This window comes from Colius striatus, chromosome 3, assembly GCF_028858725.1.
Source record: "Colius striatus isolate bColStr4 chromosome 3, bColStr4.1.hap1, whole genome shotgun sequence".
NCBI classification, from domain to species: Eukaryota; Metazoa; Chordata; class Aves; order Coliiformes; family Coliidae; genus Colius; species Colius striatus.
In genome coordinates, this window is record NC_084761.1 from 8,221,808 (window position 1) to 8,246,737 (window position 24,930).

At 40.5% G+C, this 24,930-nt stretch overlaps 1 protein-coding gene across 4 annotated transcripts in view; it reads right to left on the bottom strand.

Moving 5' to 3' along the window:
* MYH11 (myosin heavy chain 11) overlaps positions 1 to 24,930 on the bottom strand; it is a 60,213-nt gene that overhangs the window by 22,993 nt on the left and 12,290 nt on the right. For 3 of the 4 annotated variants that reach the window (XM_061992781.1, XM_061992784.1, XM_061992785.1), the window contains exons 4-10: positions 18,185 to 18,212; positions 10,307 to 10,409; positions 8,546 to 8,566; positions 6,069 to 6,161; positions 5,151 to 5,214; positions 2,973 to 3,071; positions 1,830 to 1,973 (exon numbers count right to left, since the gene is read on the bottom strand). In XM_061992781.1, the coding sequence (XP_061848765.1) occupies positions 1,830 to 1,973; positions 2,973 to 3,071; positions 5,151 to 5,214; positions 6,069 to 6,161; positions 8,546 to 8,566; positions 10,307 to 10,409; positions 18,185 to 18,212 (552 nt within the window). The remainder of the gene's footprint in view (positions 1 to 1,829; positions 1,974 to 2,972; positions 3,072 to 5,150; positions 5,215 to 6,068; positions 6,162 to 8,545; positions 8,567 to 10,306; positions 10,410 to 18,184; positions 18,213 to 24,930) is intronic. The other variant, XM_061992782.1, reaches the window with a different exon arrangement.

Below are 24,930 nucleotides of genomic sequence, written 5' to 3' on the forward strand. Positions count from 1 at the left end.
AAACCAGTCTTCATCAGTAACATCATCAAAGGTTACTAAGGCTTGGATTTGCACTGCTATCCTACAAAGCATCTCAGCATCCCTCAGTCACTGATGCAGGGGTGGGATGTGAAGGACCCTTGCTCCTAGCTGCCACAGTTGGTCCTCAAGGAAAGGCTGGTTTTGCCACAAGGTGTCACTTAGGGCATGGCAATTTGCATCCATGGGCAATGCACAAGGGCATGCACCAGCTGAACCCCTGCATGCTCGCAGGAACAGGGAGAGCTACACAGACCCGTCTCTGGCAGGCCCACGTTCACACAATAGTTTAGTTGTTGGTTCATGCTCTTTGTATTTCTCTTTTCACTGAATCGGTGAATACAAATAAGAGCTACTTAAGCCCGTTCCATTTCTTTCAAAATTAAAGGAGAATACTTTGCAAATTTTCCCTGCTAGTTATTGGAAAGTTCTGGGGAAAAAAAGGGCTTTAAAGGGTCATTCTTGTTGTTAGGGCTGGCTTGAATTCAGTAGTGTGTTTTAGGTGTGTGTGGAGCTCTTCTGGTGAGAAATAGTCCCTTTCCAAACACCATGTGCTGTAGTACTTTTGCATGCTGACAACTGCACAGGTGCTGTGGAATTCAAATGAGTCAGGAGTGTATGTCATGTTCTTCCTACAAGCAGGTTTCCAGAACCTGTAAGATTTGTTAGAAAAAGCCTTGCAATTCTTCATTCAGATGGACAGCAAAATATTGTGACAATTACTTTATCTGATCCATATTTAAATTACTGTACAGAGCTGCCCTGTGTGTCCCCAATTGTTCTGTTCATCACAGAGTTAATCATTCTTTGATGATATATACTCTGTTTTCCAATTTAGGTGGTGATTCTTCAATATTTCTTTCACTGTTTCCAGTGAGTGCTGCCAGTTTAAACCCTTGAAGAAGGTGGTTTGTACAGAGTTTTCGTTATTGGCTTCAGCTGCTCCCACTGGTACCCACTGCAGCAATGGGAAAGGTAGGCCACTGTAGTCATTTTTTAAGTAGAACTTTTCTAACAACATAAAAACAGCAGGTCATAATTAGTCACCCTAATACCTACAAGACTTCCTGAAGCATCCCCCTGTTTAATGCAAAAGTGACAATGATTCCAAGGAGGCTGGCAGCGTTTTGCATCATGGATCTATGACAGCAGTTTCAATGTCTTCACTGCCAGTCTATTCTCAGCCTCTCCTCTCCTCCTCCCAGATTCATGCTACTGCTTTGTGTTGTCTTCAGGCAGTGTACTGCCACCAGTTCAGTTGCTTGTTACTGGCTCTGACCATGCTGCTCGTGTTATGTGATCCTGTGTTTAGGTCCTGCCTTGATCTTTTGTCTCTCCTGATCATTCAGAACTGAGTTGCCACGTGAGATAGGAACAAATTTGTGCTTGAGAAGCTGCTTCTTAGGAAAGAACCCTTCATCCTCTTTCCATGAGACATTTATGGTTTAATGAATCTAATAGCTTCTGAAAAGGAGGGAAATCTATGGGCACTAATTCACAGTGCACTTAGTAACTGGGTAAACAGTTGGTAATAGTTTTACAAGAGGAAATAAAAGGCAAAGAGGTTAAATAACATGGAGATATTTAGTATCCTCCAATCAGTGGTCCATGCAAGATCACACTTGTCTAGAGAAACATGGACATGAAATCTAAATGATCTTAACTTTCTTATATGAATGTAGACTCTTACATCATATGCACATATTGTAAAGTGATTACTCTGGACAGAATTAACCTCTGTGCGTTTGCATCTGTAAGTAGTGTCACTTGCAGATGTGTACCTTGAGTATAATCTTCCTAACAATTCTTACCTATCTGTTCCTCCTCATTAAAGCCCATAATTTTCATGGCTTCCAAGGTCTCCTGGAACATCTCATCATCTTGTTGAGCAGGAATAGGCACGTGGCCATTAGATAGAAAGGTATAATTGTTGAAGCCTTCCAGCAACAGATCGTCTGAAAAGCAAAGAAGAAAAGTTTTACTGAAGTGCATCAACTTAATGCTCTTGGTTGATGAAATCTCCCAATGAATAACAGGAAGAAACACAGTGTTTTCACAAAGACTCTGCTTGTATGAGGAGTTTAGGGTTTTGTGGTGTACAAATATTTTCAAAATAACTCTTCATTTAGCAAGCTTGATTGTGTTAAACTTCCTGTTTTCGTTAGTAACTGGGGACCATCTCTGTCCCTCAAAGGAATTCTGCATCTGATGGACTCAAATCTGAGTCTTCCATTTAACACCGGGTTTAACCTGCTCAGAATTAGCCTCTCCCTCTGGGGATGCTTTTCAGGCTATAATAAGAATGGAACTGACCACAGTGGGCCAAACCACTCTTAAGCCCTATACTGTGGCCAACAACAAATTTTTAGATAAGGAGCACAAAAACTGGGAAAAATACAGTACAGAGTTATCCATTGCTTTATACATTTTTTGGCAACCAGTGATTTAGGGAAAGATGTAATATTTGAACCATGATGTTCTAATATATATTGTCTAATTATTTTTCTAGATCCACTTACAGTTTTCACCTTCTCAACATTCTGAAGGTTTGGCTTTCATAGTGTAATAATGTGCTGTGGAAAAAGAAGTTCTCTTAATCTAATTTTAAAACCATAAGAAATATTTTCACTGGGGCCCCCAATTTCTTCTGTGTAAAAAAATATTGAGTAACTCTTCCCTATTCATCATCTTGATATCATACAAGATGGAGTCTGAACGGGTTCACATCTCCTGTGAACTGAAACGTTGTGTAAACTGAAACAAAGAGATAGACATTGATTGAAGAAGACATCAATTCTTAATTATCCACTTGAGACAACTATTTTCTATAGTTAAAGAGCTATTTGTTTAGCGAAAGGATGGAATGAGATACAATTAAAGACGATAAATTACTTAAGTAAACCTTTGTTCACACAGTTTAACGAGATCTAAAAAATCATTAGCAAGTAACTTACTTCTCATTTGTTCAGAAGCTCCAGCAATCAAATAGTAAAAGATATGAAACGTTCGCTCATCTTTAGCCTGACGAATAGCACGGGACTTTTCAAGCAGATCTGTTTGTCAAGTGTGTTAAAAAAAATCAATAACACATTTCAGTCCTTCCTTAATTGTGCCATTAGCCTCAGAACCATCAATAGCATTGCTGAAGTATTTGCCACAAGCTTGTCTAACATAAGTGTGTCTCTAATTTTGTGGCAGGAGCTCTGGTATTGGTATATTTTTCATCACAATGAGCAGATCGGTTTCCTACCTCTTATTATATGGTGAATGCTGGTAATCATGGTTATATGCATCACAGTAGACATAGATCTAAAACCAGATCAGATATATAAAAATAGTATTCACAATATAATTCACATCACTTTTAAATGAAGTACCAATATCATTCTTTCAATGTAGAGAGGGGCTGCTAGAAAAAACACCAACCTCTTGAGGCCAGTATTGTAGGTATAGAAGCAGTAAAAGCAACTTCTATTTACGGTTCATTTTTGTGGCTATAAACTACTTAAAATGAAGTTGGCAATAGTGTAAGAGTGTCAACACCAAGCAGTGATTCACTCTTTAAAAGCCTGAGTGCTATAGATAAAACTTCAGTCAAGACCAGAAAAACTAGACCTTGGTTTTTTTCTAAAGATCGCTTGTCAACATAAGAGCGAAAAGATAAACTGTTGTTTGGTGCCATACCCAAGAATAAAGTCCTTCTTTATAACTGCATCTTTCTCATTTACTGGAGCAAACAGCTCCTTCTCTATGCAAAGATGAGCCATGCAGCACTTAGGAATCTAACTACATCTTAATTTGCTCATTAAACCACACAATCTCATAAACATAACCAAGAGGAGAGGCAACAGTGCTTGGCAGGAAAAGTCAGGCTAAGCTGAATTTCTCTGAAATGTCTGTACCTTTTTCCTGAAAAGAAATATATTGAGGTTATTAATATATAGCTCACTGCTCAGAGTGTGTCATTTGAAATAGCAGGGCAGTATTTAGCATCCAGAGCAGACAAGTTTTTTGTAAATATGTGACACTTGATGCTACCTGGGCCATCAGCACTGCCAAAAGATTTGCTTCTCTTCAGCTGAGTGAGTTTTTAGAACATGTGATTTCTGACCACGGTAGTTTAACAAAACATGCAGAAACCAACTCAGTTTCAGGAAAAATTGTCCATCAGTTTGACAAAAGGTGAGTAACCATAAGGACACTAAGACAGCTTTTCTGACTGCACTGTGTTCTTTGGCATTTCTTCTATTAATATAAAGTCTTCAGAAGAGTAGAAGGGAAAGGTATATTCTATTAAAATAACCCTTCAGTCCTCCAGCCATGACCTAGAAAGCTCTTATACTTGGTATCATATGGACTTCTCCCTTTGTCTTGGAATGCCTGAATCCCATACAACATAGATGACCTTTCCTGTACCTTAACAGCAGGGCATATGCAACCACAGGCTTGATCACTTAGTTTGCAAGGCTCAGGACCCTTCCCTTACAGGAGCCAGGGTGCTCAGGGCTGAGATGAGATCATACTGAGTATTTGGACTTCATCCCAACCCACAGTCAGGACCAAGACAAAATGCCAAAGCTGGACTTGAAAACTGGGAAGCACTCTCCAAGTGCCTCCAATACCAAGCATTCAGTGTTTTTTCAAAGTGCCTGTCACAGCACCAGTAAGAAACAGTGAAGTTTCAAAACTTTTTGTGCAGCTGGAATCATTGACCACAGGAAACCAGAGGGACCTGTGCAGGACCACACTGATATGAAACAAAATGACCACATAGCTCTCAAAATCACATGCAATATTAACCACAAAACAACTTTTTCCCATTATTATATTGATGAGACTCTGCTTTTAAAGTCCCCTGCCATTGCCTTAGGTATGGTGCTTCCATTTTCTGAAGCTCTCTATGGGGAAGTGCACACTTTCCTATAGCTGGGAAAACAGACCTCAAAATCTAAACACCAGACTGAGACAAATGGAGAAGCTGGTATCAGCATAAATGGAGCCACTTCCTTCCATCTTTGTTTATACCAGCCTCAGCAATATTTGCCTTTCTTAGACATGCAATGGAGCTTGTTTATCTTACTTCCTTGTGCTTGCTCTAGTTAGCTTCTAGTGCAGCTCACTGGAAAGGATACAAGTCTCTATGTTTGCTCCGACAATGTAGCCTGTCACATCAAAGTTGATGCGGATGAATTTGCCCTGTGGATGAAAAGAAGATCTAAATTGGGCTGTTCTTTCAGGTTATGCCAGGTTTTCCATTATTAGTATTTAGCCTGCTTAATAAGACGTACATCATCCTCTTAAGAATAATGTGGTTGATTCTCCCCTGCTGGGACAACCTGGGGAAAAGTCTGAAAGACATTAAACTTCTCTGATATTCCCTCTACAGAGATTTGCCTCGACATTTCATTCAAGCACTGAGAGGAAAAGGAGGCCTCTCTACTGGACCAGACCTTGGAAGCTGGGAGTATGACAGCATCTATTTTCTGCTTTGATTTCCACAAGGTCAATGAGGGAACGGCATTGGGATCTGTGTAACTCCCTCTGCTAAGGTTCATCTGCATCAACCCCCGAACTTTGCAGGGAGAGAGCAGAAGTGGGAGAGACTGAGGGGAAAACAAGCATCTGTCAGCACTCCCAGAGAAAAAGTATCACCAAATAGTGACAACCCTCAGCTCACACCATTGTGACTTGAATCTGTATGACAGTCACACCTCAGGAGATACGTGCTCAACAGCAGGGTAAAGCAAAAGGAAGTACAGATTTTGTTTGCAAGTGTTCTGAAGGTGAATTCTTCAGGTGTGACTCTGAAGGTCACACACAGACTGCTAAATTGTGAGACAATGATGGTATTGTCAAGTATTAGCTTGATCTTTAATCTTCTATAAGGCTAAATTCCTATTTCAGAGAGAAATTCTACACTGTTTTTAAGGGATTAGTTTTAAGATGCTGTTTAGAGAGAAGCACTGATGAGGGCCACTGTCTGTACACTGTGTTTTAAAAGGTGCTGTACCACCCCCCTGCATAGACCCAACTGGATTTTTCCTACTTACAAATCTGGACGAGTTGTCATTCTTCACAGTTTTGGCGTTTCCAAAAGCTTCAAGAATAGGGTTTGCCTGTAGAAGCTGTTTTTCCAGCTCACCCTAAAATTCATTCAGAAGCAGTTAACCCTAAACTTGGTAATTGCTTAATTAAAACCAACACGTACACTGGAGAAAAATGCGAAAGATAATTTAAGCCTCTAACTCTTTTTTTTTTGCTGAATACTGCACTTTATGTTGATTTATTTTAATTCTGTTAATCTTTGTGTTTACATATTTGTGCAGTTGACTGCTGTCCTGTATACATGACCCTTTTCCAGCCCTGTTGCCTGTAACAGATCAAAGTCTATTAATCTGCTTAGCATCATGACTGGCCTTTAAGAAAAGGGTCATCCAATGCCAAATATATTTTGGTTTTCCAGTTTTTAGAAGGATATTCTTAAAGAAACCTGTAGCATGTCTTTTTCAAGTTAGTTTATTGAGATCCTTTGCTAGCAAATGACAATGTAATTAGAATAACTTGCCGAGAACCATTTTAATGTAACGCAGCACAAAGCTACAAAGCAGATTTCATCAAGTCTATTAATAATGACCCATGCAAGGCTATGTAGGTTAAATATGGAAATGCATTGATTTACTTCAAACTAGGATAATGAATTCTCATGCAAACACACAAACTTCGTGTTATATAGTTAGTTGTGATTGGCAATTGCTAATGAAACAAATCATGCACTGAATCAAGCATGCATTTAATACTCCTATTTCTCAACAAATCAGTGAAGTTGAATGAATCCTTTGCCTATGAATACAGCTTTTCCTGAACTTTTCCTTCGGCTCTGTCCTATGAGGTCACTCACATTTGCTTCTTGCCATCCCATTCTTTGAGTACTAGTCTGCAGTGACGTGCATTATTTCAAATAACTCACACTAAAAAGGGTCCTTGATAATATTATGTAACTGAAATAATTTAAATTGGAAAATAGCCAATATTTAGGTTGAATCTAGGGGAAATAATTTGAAAAATGAAAGTGCTTCCCACTTAGTATGAAAAACTGGTAACCTTTCTTTAAATATCTTATGTCTTTGATATTTTGAATGTCTTATCATTTATGTGGCAATGGCGAGAGCTGCCTCAAAAATACCATTAAAAAGCAACAGATGTTTAACCAATGGCTAAACTTATCTGCATGGTCATGAGATGGGAGAAAAGCACCTTCCTGGGAGCCTTGATCTTTTCAGATCTAGGGTACGTAACAGCATTGCATTTTGAAAAAAAGAAAAGAAAATCCCCACCAAAGGTCCCTCAAAACTTAATCCCTCAGAGTTAAAGAGGGAAGGAAGGTTTCCAAACAACATAACACAGGAGTCTTAGAATAAGTAGCAAATTCCTAATAATCCTGGAAGTCTTTCTACTGGGGAACTCTTTTCTGCTACACTCTGCAGACTTAAAAACTCCACTATAAGCGTAGAGCGTTGCTGAAATCAAATGGTGACACCTGAAATAAAGCCTTGTCTGCTAAACTGAGACAGGTACCACCTGCTGCTAGCGAGAACTGAACTGGGCCATGAACCTAGAACACAAAGCTATGCCTCCAACTTAACAGCATTGTATACAGCTGTAAGTCCACTGAACTCCACAGAGTTGCCAGCAATGAATTAGGTTTTTTGCAGAAGACCTTGTCAAATGAAGTACTGAATTGACTAAGGTGCAACACGTTGTCCTTTGTCATAGCCAAAGGCTGAGAGGCAGCAGCCAGAGTGGGGGGAAAAAAAGACCCATTAAAAAAAATCCCCTTTGCCTGGCACAGAAACAACAAATACATCAGCAAGCCTGCCTGTATTCCCCAAAAGCATTGGTATGCTGGTATGGCATACCACAACACAGGGGGGCCCGTGAAGGCCTGTCAGAAGCTGCCATGACACACCTGCAGACACACGCTGCAGTGGGGATCGCTCAGTTACACGTCGTAGCAGCAAGCTCAGAACATGCTGACTTTTGTGGATGTCAACAGCTACAAGAAAATGTAAAATTGAAAGCCACATCAAATGGAAAGCATGCAGCCAAACAAATCAACCAAACGCCGTGAGCTTTAGCGATTATTTCACAACAGTCCTAAAAAGTTCAACCTGAAGCACGGAAAGCATTTGGGCATCTTCATTCAGAAATCACATTGCTCAGCTTCAGGCTGAGTGGCTCTTTCAGGATCGTGGGAAATTCCATTCAAACTATGGCAATTTGAACACACACATATAGAAGAGAGTGATATTTGAAAGATGACCCAGCCTGTGTCAGACCTCATTCTTCACCATGGAGCCTGACACAGTTAGGGTTGGTTTGTGAGAGCATTTAGCGCTATTGTTGCTTTTTTAATCACATCATACAACATATTTCAACAGGATCTCTCTTAAATTTTCAAGGTGCAACAATAGCATGCAGATCTACACTCAGTGCCTTAAACACACATCAAACAGTCTAAGTTACTCACGTAAGAAAAAGATGGACCTTGCTGTATTGAATAACGTGGTATAAAACAAGTGTCAGTATCATTTCCATTACACAGACATTTTTATTGCTTTTCCTGTATTAAAATAACCAATACACAGTTTCCATGCAAATAAACCAGGAATACAAATACAAACTATCTACTGCAGACATACCAAGAGTACAAATACCATTAACATATATAGAGCATTTTAGCTGAAGAAAAAAAGAACAACCCAGAAGCAAAGGGATGGGATTTGGATCCAGTCCCAGGTTAGTCTCCGAGGACCAGATGAAGACAGATATTTTTATGATAAATCCCCACTTCTCTGGTGCAACTGAGGCATTTTGCTAGTCAATGTTTTTTAATGACTGAAATTGCAGTGTCAGGAGTCCCAGTCACCGGATTACTATTTGTCAGCATGTTATAGAACAACTTAGACTTTCTCTCAGCTACTATCTGGTGGATATTTGCCTTCAGGTTTGTCTCAACGAATTCGATCCCGAGGCTTGTGTAATTCCCCAGAGGAGTCAGCAACAACTGGAGTTACATGCCCATTAGGGATGGCCTTGGAACCACAAGTTCATTTCCCTGAACCACTGAGCAGGGACCCAGTAGGAAGAAATAACTTTTTTTTTGGATAAACATTCAACAAAGGAAAATGATGCCTTTAGTCTTGGACCGTTTCCACTAAATTTAATAGCAGATTTCTAGAAAATACTACCCAAAAGGGACATCTACTTCCTCCCCTGCCCCAAAGCAGAATCTACTGTACATAAACAACAGTTATTTATGGTGGAAGAGGCCAGACTGCACACCCTGTGCTCTGGAGTCCTTCGTCTGACAGCGCATAGGGTAGACAAGGGCAGCTGCAAGATCCAGCACAGGTGTAGTCTTGAGATTTTTACTTCGTTTCTCACTACTAATTACTTATTTGGGACAGTCTTGCATTTGAGGCACACCAAAATGTCTTCCTGAATTAAGCCTGTTTTGTCATAAAAGTGAATTGCTACTGTTCCTTTTTTCTTTTTTCCAGAAGTTTGAGTAACGTTCAAAAGGCTGGAAACGATGTAGGACCTGGAGTTATGCCATTGAAAACAACAAAGACTGTCAAAAGCCTCCACCACACCAATGATCTTCAGGAACTGGACAGGTGTAAGCTAAGATTGTGGTTCAGAGCAAGAAAAAGAACTTTAGTCACTAAGGCAACGTTATTATAAACTTTGAAGGAACAAAGGACTTTTTAAAAAATTGTGTCTCTCACTATTGTTCTCTCTGACAGGGGAGTAAAAAGAAAAAACAAGTTATGTACTGGGTATCTTTGCTAGTTAGTAAGAAAACTCACTTGCTGGCAGAGCCAATCAAAACTTCAGTTTAAATGCTGGTATATGTTTTTATCGTACAGCTGGACAACGTATCATTTAAAGGCTTTCCCAAACTTCTTAGTTGCCAGAGGTCAAGGGTAAAATAAGGACCTGAACCCTTGCAGACTTCAGAGCCTTCATGCTAGGATATAAATAGGTGCTATGCATATGGAAAGCTATGACTATTTCGTTCTAGCAAAGTACATTCTGATTTGAGACCTAACGGGGTGTCAAACAAGAGGGGTTTTTTTTCCCATAAACATCAAGCTGTGATGTAATTGTGTACTCTTAATATGTCAACTGTTTGGCAAGCCACAGGTGATGACTTGCAGTTAGCACAGTCAGCTCAGTACAGTCCTAAGAGGCTGAAGAAGAGTTGAATACAGAAGAGCTCACTTACAGTGATGCTGGTGTCCTTTTTGCCCTTATGTGATGAAGCAACCACAGCCAGGTACTGAATGACCTTTTTGGTATTTTCTGTCTTGCCAGCACCAGATTCACCTCTGAGGGGAAAGAAAGTAACACAAAATAAGGTAGGTAACTAATGCACTCCTTCTGCCATGTCTGTTAGGGTATTAAAACAAGACTGGAAACTGCCTGGCTCAGTTAGTATTTACCCCAGAACACCATCTCTCCAAATCCACCTGACCTCAGCGTGCAAAGAATGCATTATCAGGGTTATATCTCTGTCCTGATAGTATTTTGACTGGACACTGGGCCATTTAAGGCAATTCTAAAACATGATGCATTTTTGAACAGCAGTTCATCTTGCTTTGGCAGCATCTGAACATTTATTTATGAGAAGTAGAGCTGGCAGAGAGTTTGCATGTATTTTAAGACCAAAAAATACAACGTTCACTACGACGTGGTACAGTGGTAAGTAAAAACACCAGCAGAAACACAATAGTTTTCTCCTCTGAAACTGGCACTAGAATAACAGCTTATATCAGTGCTGGAGAATAAGCAAATGATCCTGCCCCATCTGAACTCCATGTTCAAATGCTCCTTGAATTCAGTGGGATCAGAGCTGGAACTGCCTGACGTGTCCCTGCTAACTGGGACATCTCATGTGAGGAGATGTCTGACCAGCAGAACTGGCGTCCTGACTGTGCTCTGTGCAGTGTCCCTTGGGAAGCAGGAATGCAGTGATAACTTTTCCCCTCCTGGAAGACTTCCAGGATTAAGTTTATTTACAACTCTTAAGCCCTCTCTTAAAGTTAAATAGATGTTTTCAAAGTACAGGTACAAGGGCCAGATTTACACAGACTTTTCTCAGAAGAACATTTCCAGACTACTTTTTCCTCTCTAAGGATCACATTACATCATCTCACGTCTTCTGGATACCTTTGGCTCTCATGATGATGTAGACAAAAATGTTTTTATACTGTCCTGTCTCAAAAAGGGCATTAAAATTGGTGTGGGTGTAATAAATTAGTCCTTTCAACTGTATCAAGCTAGTGCTGTGAGGAGGACAACACTCTAAAAGTAAGTTGGACCTCTTTGTCTTTGGATTTAAACTAAAATTGATTTAAAAATAAAAAGAACAATACATCCAAAAAATCTCATGGATATTTGTGAGCTCTTTTGAAGCTGAAACTATTTAGCTGGATTCATTGCAGTTCTGCCTCTTTTCCTACTTGAGAAATACAGGAGTTCTTTTTCCCTATCAAGAGATGAGTAAAAAATGGACAAAAATAGGTGCTGGACAAAACTTTCAAGATAGAATGACATTGTTGTAAACCTTAGGAAACCAGGAACAATTCCTGCCAGACACAATGAGAAGGTGTTTCTTCTGGATTTTAGAGTTTTGACCAGAAATAACCAAGATGAATATGTTCCTTTTCACAAGACCTGGGTTAGTTTGCACAATTTAGAGGTTGGTTTCATCTCTGCCTGGACTCCAGTGCTTAGAACATTTCCATGTTTTATTGATTAAAATTAAGTGTCCTGGGAACAGTTCCAAACCAAGCATACCCATTTGAAAACAAATGCATACAAAGTTTTTGAATAAATCTACCTTACAACTTTGTTTCTTTGGAAAAAAAAATGGAAAAAACAACCCTTTCTTCAAACAAACCCTGGGCTTTGAACTGTTCCATTTTATTAAAGGTTATTTGTAGTTCATCACTCCATGAATTGCATTTCCTTTCTCTCAGGGCAAGAGTGCCCATCATTTGGCTTTCCCCCGAATCCCTGTGAGTATTACCATATATGGCATCATTTTACTTGTAATTATCCTACCATACTGTAATCCTAAAGTTACTTAACAGTCTGTTCTGTGCTTTCGTCCTTAACTCTTTGCTCCTGCAAAGGCTGAGGGTTTTCCTATTTTCTGCAGACAGACTTTGAGGCTTTAACTTCCTTTTGAAGCAGACAATAAAAAGTTCTTCAACGTACAATGGAAAACAGATAGAATCTCAGCAGTTACAAGTAGGGAAAAAACCCCTCTAAGCTCAATAAGAAATGAAGAATCATATCCATAGCTGATGAATACATCTATTTTTTTAACATACTGGCTAATTTTAAAACCTCCATGACAATAGAGAGGTCTGGTAAACAAGCATTAACTAATCAACATGAGTAGCCCTTGTAGTCTGAAGGATGCATCACAGCTGTATGGCAACATTTAGATTTCATCTCGGTGATAAAACACCGTGTGTTTGAAAACTAACTAATGAGGAGGAATGTCTAGATCAGATTCATTGCCTCTAAACATCAAGAAGCTTACAAGCAGAAAGGCCCAGAAGGAGAAGAGCATGTGAATCTCTTGGTCCACTTCAAGTGTGGATGTTCTTCCTAGAACTACTGAGCTGCAACAGAATTGGTCATGCTGGGTTTTTATCTCTGTCTTGGAGTACTATCATTTCAAGGGTGGCAGAAACAGCTTTCATTGTGAGGTGGTATGAGGAATTCCACCTGTTTTAAAATCTACATGCTCTCTTAAGCTCAGTGACTGAATGTTTAAAGATGGGTCTTTTTCTTGCAAGTATCTTTTATTGGTTTTGGCATGGACCATACAAAGTGGAGTTGCTCCCAGGAGGCACCTGCTCTTCAGAGGGCCCATTTTCCTCAATCCTTACCCCTAAATTGTGTTCCAAAGTGGGTGTTGACCACATTAACTCTGTTTCCACTGTCCTAGTCATGATCTTTTTTAGGGCAGACTGATCATTTGTTTAATTGAAGCATCTCAAATTATTCTTGTTGCTTGCCATACATAGAGGCAACACATTTACCACCAGTGCTGTTCTTTGCACCTAATTCAGATGGGCAACATGAAAAAATCCAGATCAAAAGTATGTCCAGTTGCACAGTTCTGATTAGCTGGACAGCAGCACTTCATCTGCTTCCCCTACATGTTTTCATCCTTGGCTTTCCCAGAGCAAAAGGGTCCACTGGGTTTACAAGCCTGCTCTGTTAAAAACACCTCTCTCACATTGTGTGACACAGTTTAAATTTATTCCTCCCTCGTTTCTGGCCAGGCATTATTTTAGGAACTCAGCACAGGACTTAAAGCACATAAGCTCACATATATAGTACTCAGCTATAATAGGTTTTTGTACCACATGACCTACTAAATCCTCCATGACTCCATTACCTTCACCTTAAATGCAAATGATACTAGTCAGAGTAAGTTTCCAAATTAGGACAAGGTGAGAGTAGCAGGTTGGCCCCACAGTTATGAGGGTAGCCTGAGGTGTAGCTGGGACTCTTGTATGTTTGGGTGTAACTGGGAAATACCACTTTTGAAAGTGTATTTTTTGGTTGAAACTTTGAAAGCTTTCTATGTTAATGTTGTGACAGAAGACTTAGCTTAATTCCACTTTTGGAAACATCTAAAAAGGTTTTTTTAATGCAGAATTTATTTTCAGCATTTGTTTCAATAAGCAATGAACCACAAAAATTGCCTGTTCACACATCTCTTAATCTGACTGTGCTGGCTCTACGGGAAGCCTCTGTGCACAGAGCAGTCAATGAGGTGCCCTAAATCACATTAGGGCTTGGCAGGCTTCATCCTGCAGTATGAGATGTACAAAGATAATGAAAACCTTTATCCTAGACCAGCTGTACCTCACTGGAGACCCATCTCAGGAGCAAACCCACTGATCCTACTAGTTTACTTATAAAGAAGAATTCCCAGAAGAGACTGAGCTGGTTCAGCCCCAAGCTCCACCCCGGGTCTAAAGCTACACGAGATATCAGTATGGGACAAGGGCCAGGCAGCAACGTTTGCCAGCTCCAGCCTTTGAGATTTAGTGAGCTGGGAAAGAAGAGTTCAGCTCCCTCATGGAGGAGTCTTTTGACTAATGAGGCTTTGCAGTTGGGAGGATGTTCTGGATGATTCTGCTTTTTGACATGTGTCAGGGGAAAATGTGGGCTGAAATCCCATGGCCGGGTGAGGCTCTGGAGAGTTTGCCCAGAAGGAGTGAGGAGAGGAAGGGGAAAAGGGCAGAATAGTCACTGCTTTACTCAATATATTGTCTGTTACTGTATCAAATGAAATGAAAGTAGCACCCTGCTACCATATGGTTTTACTGAATCTATTCCAACTAAATGCATGTATTAAAAAAGAAATAAAGTGAAAAAGCATTTGATTATATGTACAAATGAAATATTGAACAAGCATTTGTTTTCACAGGCTTCATACTACCCCAAACAGTCAGAATTTTGATCAGATTTTTTCCTCATTCATTTCAGATGGGTTTTTTTTTTGTTCAATTGAAACTTGTGCACAGCCACATTTCATTTCTAGAAAATATTCTACTTACTCTTTTCAGAAAGTGGCTCAAACGTGTTAACCTCAAGAGCAGACAGGTTTAAGAGGACACCTTTAAAACACTTGTGTATTTACCTATGCAAATAAGCACCTGTGGAATTTTTAGTAAAAAACCTTTTGAAAACTCCAGGAGAATCCACTTGCACCTTTAGAAATCAAACAACTTAAGGGCCAGAAACCTCCTTTGAGGACTAGTGCCTCTACTTACATCGGAAAGAGCTTGAAGAGTCACAAGCCTGTTCACTAGCCATTGATTCAACCAATTTGTGCTTAATTGTTGATGCACCAAGGTTGCTCAGGTCTCTGAGTAACTGGACAGATTTCTTGGGGTTTTTCCTTCAGCACCATCTAATATGCTGGTCAACAGAGATCACTTTTGCAAGAGTGAATACAGGATATTTCAGATGTCAAAGAAGAGAGACTGCAGTGGGGAAGGCCTAAGCATGGGCAAGAGTTTCAGAGAATCCCAATAGCTGGGCAGAACAGTGAAGACTGTCCAGAACAGTACAGGGACCGAAACACAAGGACAGAAAAATTTTAGCTGCCTTACTTTTCAGACACAGAAAAAGATTTCATACACTTAGTGCAGCATTATGCATTATATATCAGTTATGGATGGGATGGGGTGGGATGGGATGGGATGGGATGGAGTGGGATGGGATAATAATGCAGCCACAGATATATTACCTTGCCATGGTATAAAGTTTGTTATGTTCCAGAGAGGCAGCTTGTGAATGCATGTGATAAGATGTGGGGTTTTAAGGCTGACTAAAGTGGCAGAGAGCAAATGGCAAGGAATGACGTGAGAGGATGTTCAGTGATGCTGCCCGTGGGAAAGAGCTAAGAGCAGAAAGGAATTGTGCACAGAGGAGAGTAGATCAAAGGCAATATGTGTGTAGTTATTAGTTATTAAGAAAATGTAGGGGAAATAATGAAATCTAGGAAAGACAGGGAATTCTGAGGGAGCATTCAAAGCTGTGAGCATTAAAGATAGAGGGAGTATTTGAAACATGCCACAGTTAATCCCACAAAGGATAGGGACTGAAAAATAGTGCAAGCAATACTTAAGCATAGGAAGGTAGGTTCAATGAGCTGAGGGTGAGTGCAAAGACTGAGTATATTTATATACAGAAACATGGAATCACTCCTACTTCTCAGACCTTTGCCTACACCCCAACAGCTTTGCAGGTGAGTCTCGGGTGCTTAGTGTCCCAGCAGGCCTTTGGTTTCCAGGTGAGGTCTGCTACCAGTGGGATAACTTTGCAGGAGTAGTATAAAGCACACAGCACAGACTACTTAAAAGAATAAAGTGCTATAATTTCTGCTTGCATTTTGACACCAATATTTGGCTATCCTGCTGAATTCCCATTAAGCAGAAAGTTATTTGTAGGAGACAGGTAGCAGTAAGTGGAAGAATGCAAGAGGCTACACTGCAGCATCACTGAGTTCTTGGCAGCATCCACACTAGTTATACATGAATCCCTATAGCTACACTTTTTACAGTTTAGGTACCAGACCTTGGCAAGTTTGAGTCTGTAGCTATTTAAAGAAAAGATCTCAGCAGATTAGTGCCATGAAGTTTTCAACTGTTGTTACATATTTTAGGCAAAAAGATAACTTCTCAGAATTTTTAGCAATTCTAAAAAATAATGCAAAATGCTTATGTTTGACAACTGACCAGCTGTAGAGCCAAGAGAATCTTCTTTCTGCACAGCCAAATAAGGCCAACAAGGATGATAAACCAGTGGTGATTAAAGTCGTGTACAATGGTTTTGGCTTGACTCATCTATTTGGTTTGAAAGACGTGTGAGGATTGCTTTAAACTATGGGTCATGATGCCCATCCAACATCAATCAGTTATTCTAAATATCTTGATGAATCGCTTACTGTGGCTGTTTTTAAAATCACAGAATCACAGAATCTTAAGGGTTGGAAGGGACCTTGAAAGATCATCTAGCCCAACCCCCCCTGCCAGAGCAGGAAAGACATTTCATTTCCTCTGTTTTATGTGTTACTGATGTGAAACAGCAGTTCCTAAAAATCCCAATATTCCAAAGTTAAAAGAAGATCTGAAGATTTACTAATGGAAAAATAAACTAAAGTGAAGAAGGAGGATCTAAACTAAAATAGGAGGAGGAAGTGCATATTGTAAATTAGGCTTCGTTACCATGGCATATTTGATACTGGGAAGAATCTGATGCTCAATTTTCATTTCATCATTGCAGCAATTTGAGATTTCTTTTTAGTATTAATGCGTTTTTTGACATTTAAGAAACTGAAGTGTGAATATGTATTCAATTGCTAGCCACATTTTCACAGGTCACCTCAAACCAGTCCATTTTGGGACTATGTGTGTTTACAATACTCAGCCTACAGCATCATTGCATGAACCTGCTGTAAGTAATCTACATGCCATCTTCTGCCAACAGTAATTGGTATTTACACAGAATCTAATCCTACCTTTCACCAGGAAAACTGGAAGATGCCTAATACAATAAACACAAAATTGTGTCAAAAGCATCCTTGATGGCAGTCAAGTAAAAAACACCAACAAACGGCGACGAAGAGGTGGAAAAACAGTCAAAACTGAAGGTGAAATGAATTCCTGTCCAGTTCAACAGTCTGAATGTTTTGTGAAATAGGTAAGAATGATAAATGAATGGGACTTTGTAGAGTATTAAGTGGTTCACAACAAAGCTTGTTGCAATAAAATCATGGCCTGGCCTATGATATAACAGCTGGAACCCCCATGTTGGTCTTGTCTGAGCACTGGCAGGTCAAAACTTGAGGAGGAGGCCATCAGCAATTTGTGACACAGGAAAATCAGAGTGTTCTAAATAGGGCTGGCTTAGCTGGAGTTTCACTGTGGCCTAAACCAGTTATGCAGACTGCACAGAGGTCTGACACTTGTGGTAGTGCTGAGCCCTCTCAGCCAACACACCCCTGCCTTGAGCACAGGCTCCAGGAGTGCCCATTGCCAGCAGGAGGTACCAAACCCTCCCTCCTCTAGCTACAGTGTGTGCAAACAGCACAAGACAAGAGCATGAACAGGAAAGATCACACTTCTCTACAATGACAAATGAATGATGAGTTGTGGTGAACTACCAACAGCTAAAAATGAAAAGCAAATATCAATGCCCCATGTGCTCCGTTGCTCAGTTTTCTCACTTCCTCAGCTTCCTCCAGGAACCTTTTAAAAATCCCTTGTTCTCTCTACACACAGTTTTGCAACCACAATCCCCAGTTGTTCATTGAAACCTTTTCAATCTCTAAACTGAGAAAGTCAATCTAAAGGAATAAGTTTTCACATTAAGAACATCCTGTGACTCTGATACCTGCTCTTTATTTTATCAACAGGTAAATCTACTGGAGCAGACTTAGGAGTGAAGTTCAAGCTTACTGAAGGTGAGGAGAATATGTCCATTCCATCAGAATTTGGATAATTTTCTAATAAAGATAGACATTGTAATATTGAGATATACTAAAATAGATTAGTTTACTTACGTGCACAGGATAGACTGGTCTTCTCGATCTGTGAATAAAGAAAAGAAGTCCATTAATTAGGGAAAGTGGCTGTCCTGACAGAAGTACTTATGTTTTATAAGGATTTACATTGAGCAGCCTCGGCTTTCCAAAACTTGGCAAGCCATGATTAGCCAAAAGTACTGGGTTCACCTCTTATTTAATTTGCCCTCGTATTTAAATAACCGTCTCTGATGGAAATATTCTGCGCGAAAAAAATATACATGAACAAAAGGTGAAGAGTTCAAAAGTATCTTTTGTAAATTCCATTAGAGATGAACTGTAATGAGGACAGCAAAAAGATCAGGCTCTCTATAAGAAGATTATAACTGACAATTTCAAACCTGAAACCCAAGTTTGTACTATGCTTGTGAAGTATGGCTAGCAGCCCACTCCATACAAGGTCTGAACAGATAAGGTGTCAAAACCTGAAATGTTTTAAGCTGGTCGTGCAAAGGTTTGAATTTTGAAAGCAAAGCACTTCAAATACCTGAATGATCAACTCCAGTTCAGAATAAGAGATAAGTTTTATCAAGAGGACAAGTCACTTTGAGATGTCCTCCAAAGAATAAGATAAAAAAAGATATTCTCATATTCTACAAGAGCCTGACAACAAGTACAGAAGTATTCTTCATCGTTTTTAACTGTGAATAGGACCATCAAACACATTTTGGGTGAAGAGTTATAAAAAGGTGGGCCAAAATCTCCCTTTCCACCAGGTGAGGCATGTAAGAGGTTTCTGTGCAGGGCAGTCCGGTGTGCTGTAAAGCTGCAGGAAGGTTTAGGATTACATTCTGGCTCCAAAGCCTGCTCTTGCAGTATTCCTCCCTGCTCCTCCCTACTTATGCTTTTGGAATTAGTGTTTCTCTTTACCTTCAGAACTTTTACACAGAATTTCCTACCAAAAAGTTGGTCTCAGGCTAAGACCTCTAGGTTGTGATGGACGATGAACACCCACTGAGGTTTCATCATGTGCTCCACGATGACAAAGTAGTTTGTAAAGCTCCAGTGAAGCAAGATTTCCAGAAAAGCCTGTGATTAATGAGAGGCTCTACAATTTGCTCTCTGTGTAAATATGCTTTTGCTGTGATCAGTACCAAAGTAGAATGTTTTTCTTTGTTGTGGGAATGGAAAAAAGTTGGGCCAGGTTGCCCAGAGAGGTGTGGTACCTCCACATTTGATGTTATTTGGAAGTAGACTTGAAAATGGCTCTGAGCAATGTGCCCTGCTGTTGGAGCTGGTCCCTTTTGAGTGAGGCTGTCACAGACTTTCTTGTATAGACTGTAGAAAAATCTTCTGGCTTAGGGAAATAAATTCCCAGGCAAGTCAAACACTGTTTTGAAAAGTGTACATAGTTTACAAATCTGAGACTTGAGGCAGATAATTAAGGCAGAAGCAAGTGTATCTGTATGGTTTAGCATTGTTTATCAAACACAGAGCTAGCATTAGCCCAGTGACATCTCTGGTCAGACACTGAGGCATGAACTCCTTCCTCCTTTTACTCAGTATGTGCAATGACTTGCAGGGCTACCTATCTGATTGTTTGCCCTTATTGCTGACCCTGTCTGCAATAAATACTGTGAGATAATGAGCTTTCTGTACTGTGTAAAGATAATGGAGATAAATTTGACCTATTAAGCTTGCAAGCTGTAATTGCTGCCTGGACCACAGCCAGTCTAGGAGAAGCAGTAGAGGATTCTGCTATGGCTTGGACTGGTATTAAACAACTCTTTTGCTCTCAGTTCCTCAATAGCTATAACATTAATGGCTTTATTGATCCCTCACACAGCACATGGTGCCACTCAACTGTTTTATTAGGCGAATTAGCGCAAAATGACTCATTACATTTCTACTGGAGATATTTGTCAGCAATCAGCAAGGCAGGACTCTTCCAGATAAACATTTGGAAGGAGAGGAGTTGTGAGCCATGTTTATTTTTCACTGCAGGATATGAGCTAGGCTTTCTTTTAAGTTAAGAAAGTGAGAACACGGTAGAATTTTGGCTAAAAATACCCTGTTGTGTAAATAGAAACCGTGGGCATCTATTGATATTGCATCACAAACCCATAAATACCATAAAGAAAACAAAAGCAACTCCCTGATACAGAGTTGCCAGCGGAATTTCTGAGCTCAGGGAACATCAGAAAAAAGTTGGTCCCCTCCAAGCCAAGTATTTTCTCACTATCCTTTGCTGCCCATCGCTGCCCTTCTTTTGCTCCTCAGTAAGTGAAGAACCCCTCATGAAGGTATCTCATAAACTGTCCCACCACAGGGGTTTTCATGAGTGTATGCATACGGGCAGCTTTGCTGAAGTGTAAGACCAAAAGAAGAATTAGGAAGGTCAGAAGTTACACCAAGTGCCCTCTGAGATAGGTAACAGGCTACGCAAGCCAAGCCTGAGTTGCTGAATTTCTTTGTACTCGATCAGCCCAGCTCCTCCTGCACAGGGAACAAATCTTGCTGAAATGGGAATAAGAGGGAAATGGAGAGAATGGTGGTCCTGGAAGGACTCCAACTGAAAGCAGGGATTGCTGGCTCCCCAAGGATTTCTTCTGGTAAAGCAGCACTTTGTGACTCTACTGACAGTAACTTGCTTGAGGGCTGTTGGGGATTCTTGGAGGGAAAACCAAAATGGTTTGCTTCCAGCTTTCTCTCATTGTCTGAAAGGCTGCTGAGATTTGCTGGTTCTCTGTAGGTGATCAACCCCAAGGCATTCTTGAAAGATTCTGTCTTAGTCGCTGGACTTCCCCCTTCTACCTCCCCTTGTGTTTGGCAGCCAATGAAGTCTCAAAGCTTTTACCCCTACATTGCTCAACTGCAGCTTGTCCTGCAAAACCTCATGCTGACAAACTTTCCTGGGCACATTCACGGAGGGAGAGTTCCAGATGTTACTCTATTTCCTTCAGTAGTTCTAACACATTGCAAAGGTAAGAATGAAAAGTATCAGGAAACCTAATCCTGGTTTGAGCTGAGCTGCAGATTTTAAGGGCTCTCCCATTTTATTACTCCTCTTTCTGTTCTGGAATATTTTATTCTATATAGAAAGGGAGTCTGCAACTTTATGTGGGCAGCTCTATCAGAAGAGAATGGCTTGCACAAATAAAACTGAAACATAATTCCTGCTGTTTTAAAAGGACAAAAATAAGCCTTCTAGAATCCAATCTCTTTCTGGCTAATGCTTTCATTAAAAAACTGACACAACCTATGGCTATCAAGTCCACTCCTTGTATGTCCACATGGGATGTGTAAGACATCTTAAAAATTTCCTCCTTGATTTTTAATAGCACAGAGATCTACACTTACATTCTAAACCCCACCGTCTTTCCTAAACATCCAGTCGACTTTTTCTTTTTTCCCCTGGAATCTGCTTGGCTTTTTCACCAAACACCTCTAGATTGCCTGCAAGAATTGTATGTGCCCCTCTGTTCTTGATAGACCAGCTAGCTCTGCTTAATCACAAACAAAATCGGATGGTTTATCACAATGAAGCAGCAAGTTGGCAGCTTTACCATAAAAGGAATAAAAACAGATTGAAACCACGTTCCAACACTCGCTTACTGCTTCTTTACATTTGTTAATAACTACACTGCCTAAAGGGGACATTTCTGTACAGTCCTGCTAAGAACACAGTAAACAGATGGCTTTTTCACAGCAGCCTCCTTTTCTAAGATCTTGGGAACTGCATTTCCTTCCCAGTAACTAGCAGGTTGTTTGTTTTTCCATCTTTAACTCAAGCTTGAATAAAAATGGCTTTGCAGAAAATAGATAACCTTCTTGAATTTTCAAAAAGCCATAATATATCTTCCCCATGATGTTTTATTGCCAGAGAACTTAATAGAAGCCTAATCACCCACAGGAAAACTTTATATCTCTTACTAGTGCTGCATAACCCGACTTTTCACATTTGTATTGTTTACCACTTATTTGCTGTTTGCTGCATGCAGGGAAGACAACAGAAGACAGCAGAATTACTCATCCTTACTGGACTAGTGTCTCAGCTCTATCATCACTGGAAGCTGGCAGTGCTGCAGGAAGGAGTCATCTACCCATCTCCAGCTCCTCTTCCCTGGCCTGCGTTGCCCTCTCTTCACTGCTGTGACCAGCATTCATGCAGTCACACTGCACCGGGAGAACCTGACCCACCTCAAAACTAATGGAGCAGAAAGCAAGGGATGGTTTTCATCTGGAGCAGGTTTGTGTCATGACTGCATGAAGACTGGTGCTGACAGTGCAAGAGTTGGAATGGAGGTCAAGCCCTTTATATGGCAGCTGTGCCACTGGGGAGCTACTTCATCCAGAACAGAGGAGAGAGAGGAGGGTGCAGAAAGCAGAGGGATTTTCTGCTTCTCTGTAAGGACAGTCAGTGGGTCCCAGTTCAGTGTGGTAGAACTTGGGGACAGATACACACACAAAATGCTCTCGTGGAATATTCCATTCTCTAAGTCTTTTGGATCAAGAAGAACTACAGTGGATACATTTTATTCTTGTTCTGGATGGAAGTGAGTATCAGTGAGGGTGCCTTGGCAACAGTCATACTGCATGAGTGACACAGTAATCAGTAGATTCAACAAGACATCCAGCACCTTGGTCTGAGCATGAGACTGTGATTTGTAAAAGGGTTTTAAGTGCTCAGAAGCACTTGAAACAAGTGGAAATTTTATGTCTTCCTAGCCAACATCTTTGTTAATTCCTGTGTCCTGTGAGCTGTCGGCTTTTCTGCATGTTTGGAAGAAAGTCCAATTATCTGATTTCTGTTAACCATGGCTAAGTGTTATTACTGAGCAACTTTGATGGGACTTAAACATTATCCCTAATGAATACATAACCAAGTAAGTCTCTAAAGCAGGGGAGGAGTACAGTGTGCACAGCTCATATTTTTGCTGGATGTTTGTGCCAACAGAAGAGAGGGTGAGAATGTCAAGGGCTGTGATTCCCAGATGATGAGCCTGCAGTAGGACCAGAGACCTGCAGACACTGAGGCTTGATTCCCTGAAAGATAAAGGTTCCCTGAGACTTCTGAACAAGCTGATTGCTCTTGGCCAAGTGGCCCTGCTCACGAAGTACCAGAATGTAACTTTCCAGTCTCATGAATCTAAGATATATTTTAGCTTGGCGAGGAGAAACTGTGCAACTTTCCCAGAGAAGGAGCAATACTGAAATTTCACAAGGAAAACATTCAGTGCCCTGATCCATGTTTATGAGTAAGAATTTTTGTTTATACCCCATTTGCAAACGTGCTTACAAAAAAACTACGAAGCTTATGTGTAGCCTACACACACACACACAATCATGTTGACACCCACTTCCACCACTCCAATGTGAATATAAATTGGCTGAATAACTAGAGTTATTTTGAGGTTTGGTTTAATTTTATGCACAAAACATGAGTATCTTTTTACAAATAAAAGCACAGCTTTAAAACCAGCTGGGGCCCTCTTCAGAGGTGGAGAGACTCCAACATGGCATGTGCAAGTAAATGAGCAAGTAAAGCGTGGGTGTCCTGGGCTTGTGATGCAAGCTCTCGTGGGACTGCCTCTCAGCTGCCGTGCCAGCTGTGCATGGTTAGGATGGAAGGTGGTGGAAGAGCATTCTCTTAAAGGTTCAGCTGATGATCTATTCCTTCCTTGTTCCTTTCAACCTGCTTTCACCCTCCTCTCTGTTATCAAGAATTCCTTGCAGTGGGGGCCCATGAATAATGAGGTGTAAAGCTTCCCTGGGAGCTGATGGGGCCAGGAAATTGTTATGAGCACCAAAAAAGTGAATAAAAAGATGCACCCACTCTTGCTGCCTCCACTTCCCAGCATCTAGCCTGGGAGTCACAGCTGAACCCAGGCTGTTGTGGGTACAGTTAATGACCACAGCAAAGGGCAAGCCAGCTCCAGTGGCTTCACTACTGGTTGGGACAGATATCTTGTAGCCCTATCCTAGTTGGTTTTCCCCATCTCATTTTTAGGGACAAGTAGTAGTATTCTGCACAGCTGAATGAGAACACTGCTAAGTGACCTGCCAGAGTCAGAAGCTTCTTGCAGAGCTCCCCTCCAAGCCTTGCTGCTTAAATAAAGGGACAGAGGAAAGAAGACTACTCCGACTTCAGGGCTTGCTGGATGCAGAGCACAAAGCTCAAGATGTGATCTGGAAGACGGTTCCGTGACTGTGGCTTAGTGGGATGAGCTTATGCCAAGTAAGTTTCTTTAAACTGTGTTTATGTAAAAAATTATATTTACTGAATCAGTTATTTTTAAAGCACCTGCTCTCTCAGTCCTAAACATCCTTTAGATGCCTTTCTTCACTAATAACTCTGCTGTTACAGTACAGAGGAAGGTCTATTTTCAAAAGGTATTGCACTGCTGCTTTATTGATCCTCCTTCTCTGCTGTACTGTAGCTCTGCCTTCTGGGATGCACTCAGATAAAGAAACTAAAATAGCTCCAGAAAAGAAGTGTCACAAAAACCACAGAAAAAAAAAAGAAGATACCTAGTTCTCTGTGTTTAGAGTGGAATTAATGACATTTATGTGTAACATATCTGCAAGGGTAAGATTCTAACGTCAGAAACCTGTTTTAATTAGGTAATGAACTTAAATCAGTAAATAATCTTCAGGAGTTTAACCTCCAGAAGCTCTAAGGATTTTGTTACCTGGATTATTTTGTTAGTGTTACAGTTAGTAGGTATGAGCTGCCAAACTGAAAGCTGGAGATACTGTTTATGGTTTTCACTGATCAAATCTAA